Here is a 20,707-nt window from a genome sequence, read left to right on the forward strand (position 1 = left end):
TGAGGCACACGCAAACGGTGCAGGGGTCACTTTAAATAGTCACTGCGTTGTGGGATGACTCACACCCCTAGCCTGTTCCAGAATAAATCATGCCGTAAACATGTCTGCCTGTCCTGTATGAGCCCTGTTTGGGGCTCAGCTAGAAAAACCAGCCTGTGTAGCCTGAAGGGCCCAAGGGGTCGAGAGGGTGCGTGCATTTCCATTCGGCACTCACTCCATGGTGGGCTCGTTCATTCGTCAGCCCCAGTCAGTCAGCTGAGACCCCGGCAAGTGTCAGGTCCTGCCCATTCCAACGATGGCTTTGGTGATGTGGGGATGTTGGGAGCATTTCACCTGCGCCGCCAACTAGCTGGAAGCAGCCACAAGCCAGGGGCCGCCTAGGCTGAATTGCAGGCAGGGACCTGGCTCTCTTTGCTTGGTGATGGTTTTCTAGCATGTATTTTTGTGGTTGTTAGAGCCGGAGAAGCTCCACGAGGAGTAACGTGTCCCACCACAGTAGGCTGGACCAGCATGAGATCCGGAGTCTCCTTATGTGCTACCTCTACATCATTAAAATGGTTTCCGAAGGTTAGTGATGCATACCGTCCTGTGCCGGGGGGGGATGGTCTGGTTCCCGCACCGGCCCCCGCATGCCGTGGCGTATAGCAGCTGTAAAGGCGAGGGGATCTCCCTCACGGCAGGGGCAATGAAAGGAGCAGCCATACACTTCCTCCCCTGACAGGCCGCAGTGTGGGGGGGCAGGAGAGGGGCGTCCCCAGTGCTGCAGAGATCCTGGAGAGCCTGCTGTGAGTTAGAAGCCCCCTTCGCACCCACGCGGACACCGGAGCCCAGCGTGGGCCCAAAGTCTGGGAAAGCGCCGCTGCTCAGGTGCGGGCCGTGCCGTATATCGCAGCAGGCTGCGTTGGGGTGTCACAGAAATGGCGGTGCGGGTTGCGTGCCCTCTGTTTTCATGGGCCGGCCCGCGCGTTACCAGACAGGTACAGTAAGTGAACTCATTTGTGGGGGGAAGGCTGTCCTGCCCCTTGCGAAGCCCATCCGTCTCCCACCGCTAACGGGGCTGCAGAGGCCTAGGACTAGAACCCCTGCCCTTCCCATACTGCTACCTTGAGGGGAGAGGGGTGGGATCCCCGCGGGAGCCTGGCTAGGGAGAGGAGATCCCACTACAGGACAGATGGGTACACCGCACCCATCAGAGCGGAGACGGACAGATCCCAGACTTGCTCAGCTCTGTCTTATTTCAGCACTTTCAAAAACCCGTCAGTGGGGAAGGGGGAGCGTCTGACCCCTGGTCGCTGCGCCATTGCTCTGTGCCAAATGCTGGGCTGCATGGCTGCTCCTGGAAGGGCAGGTTGGGGCAAAGGTCTCCGGGGAGATGACGGATCAAGTGGCCGGTATGAAAGGACGTATGCTTGTGTGGCTGCAAAGATAGATTTCCACAGGCCACCGGCTAATTTAGCCTGCAAAGAGCCCTTTGGTGGTCTTAAATGTCCACGATACATTCTTAGTGGGTTTGTTTCATTTTCAGATACGCTTCTAACCTACTGGAACAAAATATCCCCCCAGGAGCTGATAAATGTCCTCGTACTCCTGGAGTAAGTATCAGGAGAGTGCATCTATGTGTGTTATGTAATAGAGGTAGGTAAAATGAACCCATCATTCCATGCACTTTACACACAAGATACCAGGCAGCTCACCAGGACGTAGAAAAGAGATTTGATATAATATTATGTCCTATGAGGGACAATCTCTGATCAGCCATTGAAGACTGCCGGGTAACACGTAGCCACAGAGGAGCAGTGTTACGTAAGGGAGGCCACGCTGACAAGTTTACTGGGCTCGGCACTGGTTCTGGGCAAAGAAAGTTCCATTGCGCAATAGGAGAGACGGTGATCACATCAAAGGCTCCGGAGATACCAGCGCAGTCTCACTTTCTGTTGTGTCTGGTAGAGCAGATGACTGAGTAGATAGGAGTGTGTAAGGAGGGGCTGAGTGCAGGGTTAAAATACAGACACCCAAACCCACGCACACAGACTAGCATGGCTGCAAACCGGTTCTGGTTAAAGTGAAACAGCTCTGTATCCTGCTTGACATTTACCATTTTTTCTTTCTAGAGTCTGTTTATTCCACTTCAGATACGTGGGGAAGAGAAATATAGCCAGGTATTGTACTCTGCTTGCTAGCGGTTTTTTCCCGCAAGGCGGTTAAGTTAGACTGAAGGAGGGGAACACTCAGACCCAGCCAGGGGAGAGGAAGTGGGGGGCTTCCTTCTGCTTTTAGCAGAGAAGGGGAAGCCACACTTTTCCTCCGGCTCAGCAGAGGGCAACTTCAGCTCTCACTTATAAAGCTCAATTTCCCAGCCGTTTTTCTGACCCCACCAGCTCTGTACTGAGATTTAGTGCTATAACTTTCGGTTAGCATGAAGCTGCGCATTTTGTAGTGGCTCTCAGTTCACGAGTCCAGCTTGGGGCCTGATTCTCAGAGACGCTGCAAAAAGCCCCTTCATTGCTGGTTATTCTAGAGTTTGACGGTCAGTCCTGCGGCTGGGGGAAATGGGCATTGTGCTTCGTTGGACCAGAAGGCACAGGCTGTCCTTGGCTGTCCAGGCTGTCCTTTGTTGTCTGCCCCGGTTACCACTTTAAGCTCTGCTTGGTATTGGCGTGAGGTTGACAAGCAGATCAGAGTTGGGTCTCCCGGCTTGACTCTCCAACAGCATGGTACCAGCCCAATGCCCTGGGCCCATCCCAAAGTGCATGTTGGTTCTCGTTTCAGGGTTCACGACGCTTGGTTATTAAAGCACGTCGGAGCTGACAGGAAATCTCAGACCATGCCTGCCCTTCGCAGCAGAGCTGGCCTGATGCAGGCCCGGCTGCAGCATCTGAGCAGCTTGGAAAGTTCATTTACGCTTAATCACAGTACGTACCAAGAAATGGGGCCGGTAACGTATCCTGTTGGACAACTGCACGTTTTTCACTTGTGACGTCACTTCCCATTTATTGCGTCAGGCTGTACGGCTTTGCTGATCCCCGCTCTTCCCTGCAGCACCCAGAAATGAGGGGAGTGCAGGGGCTTCATTCCCACAGATTTGTTAAAAATCACCCCGGGTTAGTTTTTAGATGGAATTTTCCTCTTCCAGTCTTAACTCCATTTCCTGGCTGCCGGTCGGGATGGGCGGTGCTCTGGGCTTAGTGTGTGAGTGCAGCAGACAGGAATGCTGCGTCCTGGGTGGCGTTCACCCCTGGGCAGATTGCCAGCTCATCTCCAATGCCAGCGGGCCTTAAGTGGGGTATAGGCTTTATTAGCCCCTCTTCATGTGGCTGCATTTCACCCCTCCCCCGTGGGAGGGTCTGCCGCGTTTTGGCTCCAAGAATCCAGCTTGCAGACGCAGCTACCGGGCGGGGAAGTCACGCTCACAAGCTTCCCTCCATGTGGTGACGATGCTGCCCTGGCCTGTCCAGAGGCGGACAAGGAGAGCAGCTGCTGCGTCAGGTCTCAGGACAGCTGGGATCGTAACCCTGCGTGTACCTGAGCTCCACGCTTGCTCGTTGTTTGGCAAGGCTCCATCACTTTCCTTTACTTCCCGTTCCCAGATGCTGGCACCTCCGAAGCAGACATTGTGCACCAGGCCTTACTAGAAGGCAATACTGCCACGGAAGTTTCCCTAACGGTCCTGGACACCATTTCTTTTTTCACTCAGTGTTTCAAGGTGAGCACTCAGATCAGCATCTTCCTCTGGGGTACGACAGAACCCCAAAACGAGGTCGATTTGCAAACCCTGTGTTAGACTGAACGCTCTCCCAGGTTAATGTGCCTTTCCTTTGTGCTCATTATCACAAAGGTGCACCACGATGAAATATAGCGCAAACAGAGAAACTGCAAGCTGAGTCTTGATCACTTGCACTTTTATTGACAGTTAGTTCATAAAATAGATAAATATCTCCAGCTACGAGGTGTGTTTAAGAATTCAAACTAAATTCATACTAAAAGCCAAGAAGTCACGCACAGTAGTGCCTTTCCGTTGGGCAGTTGGTCAAATAAGGGAAGACATCTCCCTTACCACCTACTTCTTTGGGGCCGGATCCCCGCACGTGGAAAGAGTTACAGAACTGTACAAGGGACTCAACGAGACAAACTTTTTAAATTAAGAACTGTGAGGAGAGTCGTAACAGTTAGATAAGAAGCTTAGGTTTTGAAATTGCTTCTGCAAACATGGTCATATCTTTTGACTTTCCAGAACCAGCTCTTAAACAACGACGGCCATAATCCACTAATGAAAAAGGTATTCGATATTCATCTCGCCTTTCTCAAAAACGGGCAGTCAGAAGCGGCTCTGAAGCACGTCTTCGCTTCGCTGAGAGCTTTCATTAGCAAGGTAGGTGCAGAGGCGACGCATGAGGTGGTCACATGCTCCCAACAAGCTTTCAATTATGGCCCACCCCACTATCAACAGTTACGAATCGTCTCTGGGAAGGTTCTGGTTAGAATTTGTACAGGCAGGGTACACGGGGACTTCTCCACTGCAACCTTCACACAACTGCTGGCCTGTACTGCTTGGAGGTGCCTTTAAAACAGCGATTCGTAGATCATCGAACAGCAAGACCCAGTTAAGTCGTCTAACTGTAAATAGTGGCCAGCAATGTACTAATGCGCGTTGTGGCTGGGTAAAATAAAGAGAGACATCACCAGGAGCTAAAGAGACTGTTCCGACTCTGACTGACCGTGCAAGGCTGTGACTCCAAAGTAAGGCCATTGACATCAGCGGCATTCCATGGCTCCTGTAAGAGAAACAGTTTCAGTCCCACCGAAATGGTGCTGTTCCTTGAGGCATTTGTGTAATGAGTTAGCTGTCGGGGTGGGACTAGAACTCAGGACCGGCTGCATCTGTGAATGTATCTATCACTTCCTCCTGGAGCTTTTTCAACATTCAAATAGCTCCTGTTTGAACAAAAACGACCTTTCAGGTTCCCAGTTACTGGGGAGAACTTGGTGTCAATTGTCATTGGACAACTTCAGAACTTCATCAGATATCTCCAGTTTCACAGCTGCAACAACTTGAAATCCATCAAAATTCACCTAGAAAAACGTGTGGTGATTATTCCACGGAATCAAACAGATCCCTGGGTTTTTCTGCCTGTGCCTGTCCTGCCCCTCTCAGGAGTGAGGCCCAGTGTGGCCCATAGTTAACCAACAAGGCAGTGGTTTTAAAAACAGCAGCTTCCTCGCCTTCCCAGCCAATTGTTATGTAGTTCAAACAAACAGGCAAATCCATGCTGGCCCTGCTGCCTCTCCTTACAAGAGTCCATGCCCCAGAGCTCAGGCCTTACACCCGGGGGTTCCGAAGCGAAGTGAAAACTATGGTGGGCCAAGTTCCCTGCAGGTGTCAATGAGGGCATCTTGTTGACTTCACCTGACAATCTACAGCTGTGCTGAATTTGGCCTGATATATTTTCAGACTTGAAAAACTATTTTATTTAAGTTTTCTCCTTTCCCCATAGAACAGGTTGCTTCTGTAAATGTGAGATACAGTAGATGGTATCTGCAAGAAGGATTTGCTCTGCCAGTTGTAACTGCATGAGTTCCAAACTTCTTTGTCAAAACCTGTGTGTAAGCAGGGTCTGAATGAGCTCCCCCTGCCGAGCGACCTCAGGGGAGACTTAAGGACCAAACCGTATTTACATGAACACACCCCCTCTGCACAGGTACCAGCAGAGAGAGCCGTCTTGTCAAAGTGATCGACTTTGGCCGGTGTTGGGTTACAAATGACTTTACAAATTCATTTCACGTGAACACGGTGGTAATGAAATGTTATTATCCTCATTGTGTGAGCAAAGGGCAGCAGAACTGTGCTCAGCCTGTCCTGACTGAGCGGGTCACCGTCAGCTGAACTGAACTTGATAAGCAGGGGGATCAGATGCCAGAGCCCTGCGAATGGCAGAGGGAGTGAGGACCGGTGGGACTCCTAGGCAGAGCCCCAGGCATGGTTTAACCGGCCGCTCCCCACTGTTCAAAGATGGAGCTAATGAAGGCTCCATTAGGAGTATGGTGTTTTGTTAAGTGATCATTCGAGCTGAAATCACTTGTTGTGGGACAGCGCTCCTGCCCGGCTTCAGCACTGAGGTTTGCCGAGGAAGAGGTGACAGTCACTGGGAGCTGGGAGGAGCCTCGAGAACCACCAGCAGAGGTCACAGGAGAGAAGCAGGTGGCTGGGGGAGCGGCCAGTGGAGTAGCGTGGCCGGCAGAGCGGAATGGTCAGCGAGGTGGGTCGACCGGCAGAACAGAGCGGCCAGCAGGGCTGCTGATGGAGTGACTGGACAGCAGAGTGAGCAAGGTGCCTTCTTCTCCTCACCCTCAGCCAGGGTATGAGGTGAACTCTGCAGCTGCATCTCTGAACTCAGCATCTGCACTGACTGAGGACAGCTGTGAGTGGGGGCTGTGAGGGGAAGGGCACATCAAAGGAGCTTCTGGTTGCTGGACGTAAGAACCTGAGGTGAAAGGACACTGCCCAACGTACTCTGGGGTGGCTGTTTTGCTTGTGGTTTATGCTTGTGAATCCTGCTTGAGGCATTTTCCCAAGTTAATGCCGGGTTACTTTCCCCCTTGTAATAAAAGTTCTTTTCCTACATTCAGTCTCTGTGCTTGCGAGAGGGGAAGTGTTGCCTCTAGAGATGCCCAAGGGGTAGCGTGTGATTGTCCCAGGTTACTGGCTGGAGGCTCGAGCAGGTTTGGTGTTGTATCATTGACAGGAACGCCTCGATATTGAACCGGCCCTTGTTGCTGCTCTACTTCATCTCCGGTGAAGGGGACGACAGGAACGTCCCCCACGTTATTCCCAGCTGATAAGAGGTGAGAGAGGAGGAAGAAAGGCAGGCCGCCAGTGAGTTGTGGGAAGCCCAACCATCTGAGCCAGCCAGCACAGCATCCTGCGAACAGCCAGTGTGCTGATGGTGAGCAGCAGAGAGGAGTTTGCCCAACAAATGCAGGACCTGAGAGAAGAGTGAGCTGAGCTACGCAATACCTTTGACCAAGCAAAGACTTCCAGGCATAAGGAGCCTCTGGCAGTGATGATGCAGAAGTCAGCATTTAAAGTCACCGTCCCACCCGAGCGAAGGGGGAAAGGACCATCCATCCGCTACCGGTGTGGCCAGGATGGACACAGTGCTGCCAAGTGTCGTAATGAAGAAAATCCCTCCTTGGTGTATGGGAAACTGATGGACTAGTTGGGAGGAATTGAGAAACTGCCAAAGGGGCTTGGGAAGGGGTCCACCCAGGCCCACAGGACGTGAAGGCTCCTTTGGAAAGAGCTGTCCAGCTGGGATCCCACTAGGGTTGATAGGATCTGGAGCAGAGGTCACGATAAGGATTGAAGGGACAAAATATAAAGCGGTGCTTGACTCTGGATCTCAAGTGACGATTATATTTAGTTATTTTACCAACGGATGCTCAGGCACCTGCCTATACAGCCACTGACAGGGCTTGGCCTGTGTCGTCTCAGCATGGACGAAACCCCCACCAAGGGTATGTCATAGTGCACCAGGAATTTCCAGAGGAGGTTGCCAGGGTGAGAGAAGAGGTGGACACCGCTGCCTCAATATACCCTGACCCTAAAGGAATCTCTGATGTGTCTGTGCTGATAGGGACCAACTCCAGTCTCTTGAAGATACTCACTGATTACTGCAGACAATGAGCTGGGGACCAATACCTAAACACCCCAATGATCCATATGCTTTGTGCTGAAACCTACAGGAAAATTGAGAGCACTAAGAAGGAGATGTCTGATCTACCAATAGGAACACTGAGATACGCAGGCACAGCCTCCTTAGTGGTGGCCGCATTGATGGAAAAGGAGGTGATTGTCATGACTACCTGCCTAACAGGTAGTATTGAAATGTTAGCCATGGTAGAGCAGCTGGCTGAGGGAGGGCTCCAGTGGAATTATAACTCTACATGCTGAAGCCCAGGAAAAGGGGATTATACTGATTGCTAATGAAATAAGCCATGATGATGATGTGAAGCAAGGGCAGAAGACAGAGGGCCTCTTTGAGCCCAAAACCATTGTGAGACCCCAGTGTGAAACTGAAGTTCTGGCAATAGATCCTGTAAAGTTTGACTTTGGAAATTTGCCGTTGTCTGAGGAATGGAAGGATCGCCTGAGAGAGAAACTTTTTGTGAAAGATCCAAGGTATTCTCACTGCATGAGTGGGACATGAGATGTCCAAAAGGAGTGGAACACAACATCAGACTACAAAAGTCCCGACCCTTTAGGGAGAGGTCTCGGAAGATTGCTTTCTCAGAGATGGAAGATGTGCGGCATCATCTTCAGGAGCGATTGAGACTGGCATCATTACAGAGTCCCGCAAACCGTACACCTCACCCATTGTGGTGATCTGTAAAAAGTATGGGAAAATCCGGATGTGTATTGACTACTGTACCCTAAACAGGCACACTATAGTTGACCAATACACCATGCCTCGAGTACAAGATGCCTTGGACTGTTTGCTGGGGAGCACTGGTTCTCATTATTGGATCTCCAAAGCGGATATTACCAGATCCCTCTGGGAGCAGAAGATAAGGAGAAGACAGCCTTCATCTGCCCATTCGGGTTTTATCAGTTTGAAAACATGCCTCAAGGGATTACTGGAGCGCCTGCCACATTTCAACATCTCATGGAGAAAGTTGTGGGAGACATGAACTTGCTGCAAGTCTTAGTTTATTTGGATGACCTGATTATATTTGGGAAAACTTTGGAGGAACATGAAGAAAGACTTCTTAAAGTTCTTGACCGTTTGGAGGCCTATGGACAGAAGCTTTCAATTGATAAATGCCAATTCTGCAGAATATCAGTGAAGTATGTGGGTCACATCATGTCCCAAGAGGGTGTGAGTACTAAGCACTCACTACATGGCCATGCCCAAGTAATTACAGAGGGATTAAGACCTTTCTCGGATTTAGTGGCTACTATCACAGGTTTGTGAAGAATTATGCTGCCAGTGTAAAATCTCTGAATAATCTTACCAGGGGATACCCGTCCAGCAACAACAAATCTAAAACCAAGAATAAGGGGAGGTCCCCAAAACCTCCAGAGCAGAGACATTGTTGTCCATAAGAGCCCTTTGGACCACAATGGGATGGGGGGTGTGAAGGGGCTTTCGAGAAATCATTAGTTGCCTAACTCATGCTCCAGTCTTAGTCTTTGCTGACCCAAGCTAGCCATTTATCCTACATACAGGGTTTAGGAGTGATCCTACACCAGGAAGTAGAAGGCTAATTTAAACCTGTGGTCTTTGCCAGATGAGGACTGTCTGATAGTGAGACTCGCTACCCCATCCACAAGCTGGAGTTCTTGGTCTTGAAGAGAGCCATCGCTGAGAAGTTTTATGACTACTTGTCTGGTGCTCGGTTTTAAGTATGGACAGACAACAATCCACTGACTTATGTGTTAACAAGTGCTAAGCTGGATGCTACAGGGCAGAGATGGGTGGCTGCCTTGGCTAGCTACAAGTTCAGCATTCGGTATCCATCAGGGAGAAGCAACGTAGATGCAGATTCATTTCCTAGCGTCCACCAGGATCGGTCATTGCTGTGCTTCCTACAGATAGAGTGAGAGCTATTTGCAGTGGGAGTTGTCAAGAGTCTGCAGTCAGCTGAAACTGGGAGGAACCTCAAGAGAATGACCAGCAGAGGAGAGAAGCAGGTGTCGCAGGAGCGGCCAGAGGATTAGAGAGACTGGCAAAGCAGGCAGCAGGGTGGCTGGCGGAGCAGCTAGATAGAGGCGTGAGCAAGATGCGTTCTTCCCCTCTCCCACAACCAGGGTGGGAAGTGAACTCTGTAGCTCCATCTCTGGACTCTGGGTCTGCACTGACTAAGGACAACAACTGTGAGTGGGGTGCTGTGAAGGGACGGGCACATCAAAGGAACTTCTGATTGCTGGGTGTAAGAACCTGCAGTGGGCAGTGTGCTGAAAGGCAGGCCCCCAGTGGACCCACAGCATGCTGAGCTGGGGGCCCCTTTGCCCTGCGTTAGCACTTCCAGACACAAAGATCTAGGCGCCACTCTGCCAACAGCTGGATGGACGCTCACAACTCATAGGGGCAGCCCCTCTGGACTCAACAATCATTCTAGGACAATTTGCACCCACTGAGGATCTGCCCCATAGATGGGAACAGCCAAGTTATCCCTTTTTTGTGGAATGGCTTCTCTTTGTATGGCCGAGAGCTGACCTCCCACAGCTGACACACTGAAGGAATGATGAGTATTAGAGACGTGAGAAAGAATCTCTGAACTTTTTGTGGCAATCACAAAGACTGCGTAGTCCAGCAGGCTTCAGGGTTGTGTGTGAAATAACATTCTGCCTCCGTGCCAGAACAAATACAGAATATAAATAAATCACCCACCAATCGTTTCATCCCACGGTTGACTAAACTTGATTGTAGAGGAACTGCCTTGATAGAAATGCTTGAACTGTGGTTGACTTTTTTACTGGAAGAAGACAATGCTACAGTAAGCAACAGTTAATATTTAATCGTTGGTTTCCTATGTACACATTTTGTTAGCTTTTTACTATTCCACTGATGTTTATTTTCTCTTTTTCCTAAAAATGTTGATTTTGGCCAAAGACAATACATTATAAGGCTTATCTGTTTTCTCGCTCATTCCAAGCCATTTTTATTATTATTTGTATTACCAATTCAGCGTAAGTGAACTGCCCCACACACAGGAGTCAGATGAGAATGCCTCTACCGATGGTTCAGTCTGTCCGGAGAGAAGGAAATACATGATCTTTCAGCTGTTCGCTCTTCTTTGACAAGTTAATTCCATGATGCAGTCCTGGTCGCTGATAGAGCTGAGATTACAATGTATTTGATCAAATTTAAAAATTAACAAAACAGCCTCTGGTAGCCTGGGCAAGTTATTCAGGAATCATGTAGCAGCAACAAGCCAGGAGCTCCACCAGGCCAGCCCATCAGTTGCTTTCTAGAGCAGCCCCGCAGGCCATTTGCGTACATTTTCAAACCTCTGCCCAATAATTCTGGCCACTGAATACAAATTTTAACGGAGCCCACAAGTCGCTCTCCCCTCAGCAAACTACTCCGCTCGGATCCTCCCGCAAACCCCACTGTGCCCCTCCACCTCAATTTGGGCATCAGACAAACATTCAGCAATTAAAAAATAGACCCTGAAAGTCACTCTCAGAAGTGCTTATAGTAGCCAAATGGAGGCCAGTTTGCATTCAGACGTGTGTATACAGCATAGCCCCGCGCATGCACGGCTGAACTGGGTGTGTTTTACAGGTGTGGTTTTTAATATTGGCACGCTTCTTGTTCAGTTTCCCTCAGCGTTTTTCAAAGGCCGGGTGAACACGTGTGCAGCTTTGTGCTATGAGGTCCTGAAGTGTTGCACCTCCAAGCTCGCCTCCACCAGGAATGAGGCATCTGCCCTCCTGTATCTCCTGATGAGGAACAACTTTGAGTTCACTAAAAGGAAAACCTTTCTGAGAACACACCTGCAGGTCAGTGAAAGGTCTCAGTCCTGCAAAGACATGGATTGTGTCCAGCGTAACTTTGAGAGATTAAAATATTAACAACAATATGGTGCTGTCATCTAGCGCTTGTCATCAGTAGATCTCAAAGCACATTACAAAAGAGGTCAGTGTCATCATACCCATTTTACAGCTGGGGAAACTGAGGCACTGAGCAGAGCAGTGACTTGCCCACAGGTGCTCAGCCGGCAGGGCCAAGAAAAGAACACAGAAGTCCTGGGTATTATGGGATCTAGCTATTTATCAACCGTCGCCTGTCCTATTTATTCTTCAGTGAGTCTGAGAAGGAATTTGACTTTTTGGGGGTTGGTTTTTTTCTTTTTTTTAAAGTAAACTAAATCTTACAGTCCATATTTGGTCAGAAATCCCACTGTTTCTAGTGATTTCCCAGGGAGTTTGGTCTAAGTCATGATTTCAAGATTTGGCTGAGGGTCCTTATGGGTGAAATACGTTTGCTGTTAAACAATCAGAGATTATTGAGTTTCAGAGGATGCTTGCAGGGCTTGCCTCTTTGCCCAGGTGGGTGAAGAGAAAGGGGGCATTGTCCATGGCCAGCTGGGAAAAACATGCCTGTTGGATTGCGGGGAGGAATTCTTCTGGGGGGTTTGCTTCTGGCTTTTGTTATATTGCTCTTTTCAGTAATGTTAAAAGCAGCCAGAGAAGCAGGTGGGTTGCAAGTTGTTATAAATCACAAAAGAGAGAACTATAACATGATATCTAATAACATGACATCCTGCCCCAGGATTTGCATTCTGATTGTTCTGTTCCTAGTCCTAAGAATTTGTTGTCCTGACAGCAGAACTATGCTCTGTGGTATAATAATCATCATCAGATTTTATGGAGGAAAGAAGGCAATTGAGACAGGTTATGATTACATTTATTCAATCCGTATGAGAGATTTTTTGATTCATGAACATCTTTTTATACAATAGTGACAACAAAACACATGTATAAGAACCCGTCTCTTTCCCAACAGATAATAATTGCAGTGAGCCAGCTAATAGCAGATGTGGCATTAAGTGGAGGATCAAGGTTTCAGGAGTCGCTATTTATTATTAATAACTTTGCAAACAGTGACAGGCCTATGAAGGTAAGTTTGATTAATTAAAAAAAAAAAAATGGGCACTACCACTCGCAAATACATGACCTGGGAAATGCACAAGGAGATCATATTTAAAGCTCGAATGGAATGTATTTATACTATTTACTGCTATAACCACCTGCTGAACTGTGTTTGCAGAGTCAGAGCAGACAAGCTTTATGGCAGCAGCGATTTGAACTTTGCCTCTCAATTACTGTGACAGCTGTGTCAGTGGACAATAGTTGAACTGTCATGTTTATTGAAGCTGGGTAGGAGGGAGAACTGCAGTTGAGGTTACAGCTTTGTATAACATCACTTTATGATCATCTGAAGATCTTTCCAAGAACTTCCAGTGAAGGGAGGGAAGTGAGGACCTGATATTTCTCAAGTAATAAAGCTAGCCATTCAAAATAAAAAATGGAGACAGTCTCTCTTTGTAAAGAGGGGTAGCCATGTTAGTCTGGATACAGCAAAAACAAGGAGAGTCCTGTAGCACCTTAAAGACCAACAAATTTCTGTGGGCATAAGCTTTCGTGGGCTGCAACCCACTTCGTCAGATGCACAAAAGCTTATGCCCACAGAAATGTGTTAGTCTTTAAGGTGCTACAGGACTCTTGTTGTTTTTTCTCTGTAAAAGAGGTGCAATGGTCATCATTTTATTTTTGCTTTGCTGTTTACCTTTTTTGGAAAGCAATTGCCTGCCTGAGTGCTAAAGAAGTATGAATAAATCCTGTCTGCTTCAGTAAGCATCAATACACAATGCTTACAATCTGGCCACATTATACCGTGTGTAACCGCCAGTCTAGGAAAGGAAAAATCTGGGAAATGTTTTGTAGGACCATAATGTTCATATTATTTAAAGGTGGAGGGAGGAGAACCTAAGTAGACTTATGTCTTGTGATAGAATGAAACTGATCTCTGGAATTGGTAGGTAACAGACAAAGATCCGGTTCTGTGTTCTGCACAGGGATGTTTATTTGCCCTTGAGATTCAAAGAGCTACTCTTTATTTGCTGACTGTATTTTATAGCTGGGGACCTTTAAATGATTCACCTTTCAGGGAAGGGCATTTGTCTATTTATTCCTAGTTTTTACTTGGTGTTTTTACATGCTGTATAATACTGTGTACACTTCTAGTACTAGCTACGAAAAAGATGAGCCACACTAGCGGGTGAAGAAGTGAGGCAGGTGCTGACTCAAGTGAAAAGAACTTCAGGAACTATTGAAGGCCCAATTCTGTACCAGTATGAGTAGCACTTGCTTAACCATAGGCCAGTCCAGTAGGGTACCTAAGCACAGGTAGTCCCACTGAAGTCAGTTAGGCTACAGTTTACATGAGCAAATGCTACTCAACCTCCATCCTTAGAGGTTTTTAGCTGCGGCTTGACAAAGCCCTGGCTGGGATGATTTAGCTGAGGTTAGTTCTGCCTTGAGCAGGGGGTTGGACTAGATACCTCCTGAGGTCCCTGCCAACTCTATGATTCTAACTCAAGAAAGAGTTGTAAAATTGGACCCTGAAGAAGGGTATTTGCAGAGCCAAGGTGAAGTGCACTGATTGCATAGCAAAATGACCCCAGTATAGGTTATCAAAAGCCCAGTCAGCATCATCTCCTGTATCTTGAACGTGAAAATTACTACATCCAGCATTCAGAGTGATTCAATCCATTGCATGCTGAGTAAGTCAAAGGACTGTCATCTTGACAAAACCTCGAACATCTTTATTTCTCTGTTTGCTTCTAATTAGATTTGTTTTGTGTCAGGCAACTGCTTTTCCCTCAGAAGTCAAAGACTTGACAAAGAGAATCCGTACTGTGCTTATGGCTACTGCTCAAATGAAAGAACATGAAAAGGACCCTGAAATGTTGATAGATTTACAGTACAGCTTAGCCAAGTCCTATGCCAGTACCCCGGAGCTCAGGAAAACTTGGCTGGACAGCATGGCAAAGATCCATGTCAAAAATGGAGATTTTTCAGAGGTAATCTGTCAAATTCAACTGAAAACAGGTGGTGCGGAGAGGCAGAGATTCTAGCTGACATTTCAACTGCTCCTGTTTTGGTGTATTTTGCAGGCTGCCATGTGTTACGTCCACGTAGCAGCCCTTGTTGCAGAGTTTCTTCACAGAAAAAGTAAGAGTTTCCTATCTGGGAGGAAAGGGGGAGGGAATGCTGCAGACCTTTTTGTGTTCATCTTTGAATTTACAGATCATCAAAATGTTTTCAAGATAAAATTCACTTGATTTGGTAAAAGATTGCTGTTAGGGTATACTGGGGTCCTCTAAAATAGAACTAAAAGGAAAACTACAGATTAGGAATTTACACATGTAAGAGCCTGTTTAAGTATTCAAACACAGGACTGAAATGTCCTACTAAGTTAAAAACTGGCTCCCCAATATTTTGATCAAACCACAGGTGTCACTGCATAGAGTTTCAAGTGGCATGCTCCTTTTTAAAGGAAAGTAAGCAAAGGGCGTACCGTCTAAGTGCAGTGAAAGAGGAATTGTTCTACGCACTGTACAACTAGATAAAGAGCCAGCGGTGACAGAAGACAATGTGGTTAACTACAGAACAGGAAGTGCGGGGCAGACGGGTTGGTTTTAAAATATCACCATTTTGCATGTAAAAACAAGTTTTTTCTTTTGAATAACTCCGTACAGTTCATGTGCTCCACTCCGCCTCTCAGCTTCCTCAGACTTTTTAATCAAAAGGATGCAATTGAAACTAGCTTTAATATCTCTGACTGCAGTTGATCTGCAACTCTAGGAAGAAGGGAGCAGAGATACTGATACCTAAGGAAACTGGTTTTCAGCTATAGTTTGCAAAGATGAGTGAAGGCTCCATATTGCCAGACCCTGGCGGGCTGAAGTCCCACAGAAGTATGTATTTTGTGTACATGGGAAACATTTCTGGTTACTTATACGAAACTTACATGATTTAAAATGGAAGGGTCGTTGCAAATCTGGATACTCTCCATTCACGTGACTTGAGAGAAAGGGAGGCCAAAACTGGCAGGAAAAGGAGAACTTCTGAGAAGGAAAGGAAATTTCCAAACGATGCATGAGTTAGCACCGCCGCTGAGCTGCCTCACTCATCCAGCACAGATGCGGGACAGCGAAAGCAGAATTACTTACACTTTTGCCACACCTCAGGAGACATTCTCAGTTTCAGAATCCATGCCACTAGAAACAGGGAGCCCTGCATGTTCACTGCCCCGCACTCCTGACACAGCAGTGCCCATCACTCAGCATGCACAGCCAGAACACAAATACACTCCGCTCCTTCTCTCTTCTCCTGTACGTTGCAGCCCCCTCGGATGACCTCTGAGCAGCAGGCTGGCAGTCGTTCCAGGTCTGGCAGTCATTGCTAAGTGGGGTGTGCATTCATTGCTTTGTGGCAGAGCACGCCAAGGCTGTTGGTGGAGAAGGGTGTTGTTCCGAGAAGTGGGGCCCCAACCAGATGGAACAGGCTAGCCAGGTTCTGGAACAGAAAGGAGTGAATTGGACCTGAAGGAAATGGCTGGTCTCCATCAGAAGGAGTGGGGCAAGCAGGCCAGCTGGCCCTGCTGCCGGACAGATCCAAGCTGATGGATTAAGCCAGGCTCTCCGAGGACATGGAGGCTGAGCGTTTGTTAAATGGTATCACTGACTCAAGAGGCAATGTATGTCCATGCCTCAAAGATTAGTTGATATTCCCCCTAATTCCTTGCAGCTGCAGAAGGGTCGGTTGGAGGCCACGCTCTCTAACATGCTGGTTCATCTATTTTGATTCTTTTCCTGCTTTTTGATATACAAAGTCATCAAAGCCTTGAGACCTTCCTTGTCCCTTTTGCTTTGCAATTGACTCTTTCCCTGAAGTGCTTTTGGACATTATCATTTTTGTTGCAGTAGCTCCTAGAGACCGCAACTGAGATCGGAGCTGCCTTGTGCCAGGTGCTGTACATGCACGAACCGTCTGGGCCCAGAAGATCTAGTAGTCCAAAGAGAAAAGACAGACAAAGGTTGGGAGGAGAAACTGAGGTACAGAGAGGGGAAATGACTTGCCCAAGGTCACCTAGTAGGTCAGTGGCAGCACTGGGAATAGAACCTGGGTCTCCTGACACTCATACACGTGCCCTATTTGCTAGGCTACACTGCCTCCCATGCTGAGTCATGCTGTTGTATATTAACTATGCTAAAACACAAACCACTGTACACCAGATAAAGTGAAAGTAAGTTTCGTTTTTCAAGCACAAATGCACTAAAGTACAAGGGGAATCTGCATTACAAAGATGTAGCCTGGGTAACCATAGCACGGTATTCCATTGTGCACGTTAAACTGTTCAATAATATTTTAATTCTAACGGACTTTTCTTTTTGCCTTCCACAGAATTGTTCCCTAGTGGATGCGTGGCCTTCAGGAAAATTACTCCCAATGCTGATGAAGAGGGAGCAATGAAAGAAGACGCCGGGATGATGGATGTTCACTACAGTGAGGTGAGATTCCAAAGTGCAGAAGCTCAGATTGAATAAGGATAATTCTTTAAGAATCAGTCACCCGCAGTTGTGCTGCTGAAATGTTCGAATGTCTTTAACAGTACCGCTCCCTAAGATTACTTTGTGCTTCATCCAGGAAGTCCTAGTGGAGCTGTTGGAGCAATGTGTAGATGGCTTGTGGAAGGCAGAACGTTACGAAACGATTTCTGAGGTTTCCAAACTGATCATTCCGATCTATGAGAAGCGTCGTGAGTTTGAGGTAGCTATTTGGTGCTTGGCTTTGTCTTGCTGAGAATTCCCCAGATTGCCTAGTAAAGAAATTCTTGATTTGTGAGTGATGAGCAAATGTGATTGGTTGTATCATTTCTTTCGTATACTCTATATTATTGATGAATATTAAACAAAACAAGTTAAAGCAAGAATCTGGGAGGCTACTAGTTCCCGTGAGATGGTGCAGACACAGAGGTCTCTTAAATAGGGACCCAGTTCAGCAAAGATTATAGCCAACATCCACATCACACATGCCCATAGAAGGCCCTGTTTCTGGGTGCCCTTAGACTTGGGAAGCCCTTGGGAAGGCTTTGAAGCTTTTAGGATTTTTTAAAATGGAGTGAATTCCTTCCTTTGACTGGGGGGTAACTGACACTAATGGGGGCCCAGAGCTCCACCAGAGCTTCAGTTGCATCTAGGCAGACAGTTCCTTCTGTTCCCAGATGGATACTTGTTTCTCCCGTGCTCCTTGATCTTTCTTCCAAGATGCAATGCAGCCCAACGTGTCCAAGCTCACCTCAACAGGACACCAGCCAAAAGAAATTAGTTATGCCCTATACAATTGTCTGCTGCTCGGCGGCAGACTCTCCGCTGCAGATTATGTAATTGAGTCGCTAAAAGCAAGTAAGAAACCAGAAATTAAACTGTACCTCCAGCGTGTATTGACTTGTTTAATGCACAGTGCTTGCATATCTTACTGGTTCACAGCCCAACGTACCATGCAGGCACGTTCCAAAAATCAGTTACCAAACAGAAGAAATGTGAGCTATATTCCGGCATGCAGTTATGCGTGTTAATTTCCCTGAGAACAGGTGCAGTGCACAATCAGAACCTGCATGCCTGTGGAAGCCATTGTTGACAACAGGCTTTCAGTAATGTCAGGAATTTTTCTGTACCCCATGAGCCACATGCTATCCTAGGATGATCCCACTGGGAGAAATGCCTTATGTGGCTGAGGACTGAATTTGGTTCTTTGTGTGAGTCACGGGGGACATGCGTGGCCATCTTTCATTTCCTATGACTTTAGAAAAGGTGGAGGAGTGAAAGAATGCTTCTAAGTCGAGTGGATCCAAAAATGTTTCTCAGGAGACTTCAAAGCTCTCTTTCACAGGGCTTGAAATGGACCCATTTTCCACGTTTCCTGGAAGATCCTAGAATATTTTATCAACATTTTCATACCAAAATTTTTCCTGAAATCTTGTTAGGAATGGTTATCCAACATTTTTGTTTACTAGAATCCTGGTGTTGGGTAAACAAAAATGTTGGATAAAGATTTTGAATATTATTTCAATAAATATTCCGATTTGAAATTAAAATGTCACCAAAACTTTCAGGAAGAACCGAAAGTTTAAAATGTGCCATCTGTTTTTCACAAAAAGTTCAGTTTTCAGAAAAAGGTGGGTTTTCACTGGAAAAACTCAGCGTGTGAAAGATTTCAAGCAGCTCTGCTTCTAAAGGCTCAGTCCTGCAACGTGCTGAGCTCTCAACCCAGCAAAGCATGTGGGCGTTTGAAATGAACTGGACTGCTCTTGTGCTTAGCAGTAAGCATGTGCTTAAGTCTGGGATTTTCAAAGGAGCCTATGTGCTTTGCTGAGTCAGAGCCAGGGTGCTCAGCACCTTGCACCATCAACCCTAACTTCCTGCTATCATAATTCTTTGTCAATAACGCTGAAACACACATGGCTTTTTATGCTTTCCAGAAACTGACTCAGTTGTACAGAACTCTCCATGGAGCTTACACTAAAATATTGGAGGTGATGCACACAAGAAAAAGACTTCTAGGAACCTTTTTCCGAGTGGCCTTTTATGGACAAGTAAGTACATAGTTCAGCCTGCCAGTAACCTGCACCAAGCACCCTATCTTCGCAAAGCATCTCATCCAGGAAGCATTGTAATTGCACGGGCCATTTGCTTCTTTAAGGTGGTTCTGTATTTTGCCCACTCATGCTCTGTTATATATTAAACTCTTCAGTACAGGGCTTCTGTGCCTTGTTAATGTGTTGTTATAAAGCTTTATGACACTGGCTGGGATTCTCAAAAGCAGCTGACTGGTTAAGGAGCACAACAAGTCTGATTGATTTTTGATGATTTTTAATTTCTCCTCTTAAGTGACTTAGATGCTTTTAAAAACACCACCCTGCGTAAGTATTACTGTAATGAGTTAACAAATAAAGTTAAAAAAAATGCTTTGCATTACTCAAGCAATACAGAACCAATAGGAGCCATGGATATTTTCCTCTGCAGAAAATCATTGTGACTTTTCAGGGTATTAGCACTCGTGTGTTCAGTGGGAAGGTCTGCTTAAAAACTGGTGGCACAATATGGCCCACTGTTATTACGGGTTTGACACACTCAGGCAGTGGCTATCTCTACCATGCGCTTAGTCTGATGTCTCTCACTTTAGGCTTCTATAAACGAAAGGACAGAATCCCTTTTAATAGAATGCAAAAGGTGCAACAACTGGCTTTCATTTTCTATATACTGTAAATGTAGTTGGAATGATCCCAGCAGTGAGACTAAATGATATCCAACCTTAGTCCCAGTACAGGTCCCAGATTTTCTCTTTGAAAGCTTCACCAAGTTTTTAGCTATTACTGCGATATAAACCTATCTGACCTGAGACTTTTTTAAAACCCATTTTAAATGGAGCTGTTTAAAATCAAATGTTTACTGTCATGAAATCAGTCCATTCACCCCTTGTGTTTTTCTGATTAATGCTAGACTTTCTTTGAAGAAGAGGATGGCAAGGAATACATTTACAAGGAACCCAAGCTGACGGGCCTGTCGGAGATCTCCCTGAGGCTTCTTAAACTTTATGGGGAAAAATTCGGAGCAGAGAATGTAAAAATGATCCAGGATTCAAATAAGGTGATGTTAAACGGCATGGGGTGTGCTGAGTAAGGATGGCTGTGCTAAGCAGCTGTTCGGAACGGTGGGAGTCTGGGCTGTGTGCTAGGCTGTGGGACACGGATGATGAAAGGAACGGAGACTCCATTCGAACACCCCCTCTGTCAGGCTGTCAGAAGGGAAGGACAGCAAGGTTACATGGTTCTCCTCACTCCTACAGAACCCTCTCCATGCAAGCATCACACAGTTGGGGCGCTGTGAGGTTTGGAGGAGGCTGGTCTCAGACCAGGAGGGAGATGGATCCGGAGGGATCCAAGTGAAAGTGAAGGAAGTATTAACTCTTGCTCTGCACCCCCTCCAGACTCAGCCATGCAGCCAGAGGGAGGGAGCAGGTTGCAGAGTGGAAGGTTGGAGACAGGATTGCCTTTGGCTCCCCAGCGCCTGCCAGGCTGAGATGAGATGCCCCTTGTCCTTTTTGCAAACTCCTCTCCTTCACTTGGATGGTGTC

The 20,707-nt window shown here is 47.1% G+C and overlaps 1 protein-coding gene across 4 annotated transcripts in view; it reads left to right on the forward strand.

Annotated features, from left to right (window-relative positions):
- Window positions 1–20,707, forward strand: part of DOCK11 (dedicator of cytokinesis 11) — a 105,388-nt gene that overhangs the window by 73,223 nt on the left and 11,458 nt on the right. For all 4 annotated transcript variants that reach the window (XM_067548009.1, XM_067548006.1, XM_067548007.1 and 1 more), the window contains 14 exons: window positions 456–567; window positions 1,526–1,592; window positions 2,112–2,159; window positions 2,770–2,912; window positions 3,588–3,703; window positions 4,232–4,369; window positions 11,321–11,503; window positions 12,510–12,623; window positions 14,374–14,589; window positions 14,683–14,740; window positions 16,976–17,082; window positions 17,219–17,341; window positions 19,053–19,166; window positions 20,074–20,220. In XM_067548009.1, coding sequence (XP_067404110.1) covers window positions 456–567; window positions 1,526–1,592; window positions 2,112–2,159; window positions 2,770–2,912; window positions 3,588–3,703; window positions 4,232–4,369; window positions 11,321–11,503; window positions 12,510–12,623; window positions 14,374–14,589; window positions 14,683–14,740; window positions 16,976–17,082; window positions 17,219–17,341; window positions 19,053–19,166; window positions 20,074–20,220 — 1,686 coding nt within the window. The remainder of the gene's footprint in view (window positions 1–455; window positions 568–1,525; window positions 1,593–2,111; window positions 2,160–2,769; window positions 2,913–3,587; window positions 3,704–4,231; window positions 4,370–11,320; window positions 11,504–12,509; window positions 12,624–14,373; window positions 14,590–14,682; window positions 14,741–16,975; window positions 17,083–17,218; window positions 17,342–19,052; window positions 19,167–20,073; window positions 20,221–20,707) is intronic.

The sequence above is a fragment of the Emydura macquarii genome, unplaced genomic scaffold, assembly GCF_026122565.2.
Source record: "Emydura macquarii macquarii isolate MOO-44397 ecotype Brisbane River unplaced genomic scaffold, CSIRO-AGI_Emac_v2 contig_1253, whole genome shotgun sequence".
Classification (NCBI taxonomy): Eukaryota; Metazoa; Chordata; order Testudines; family Chelidae; genus Emydura; species Emydura macquarii.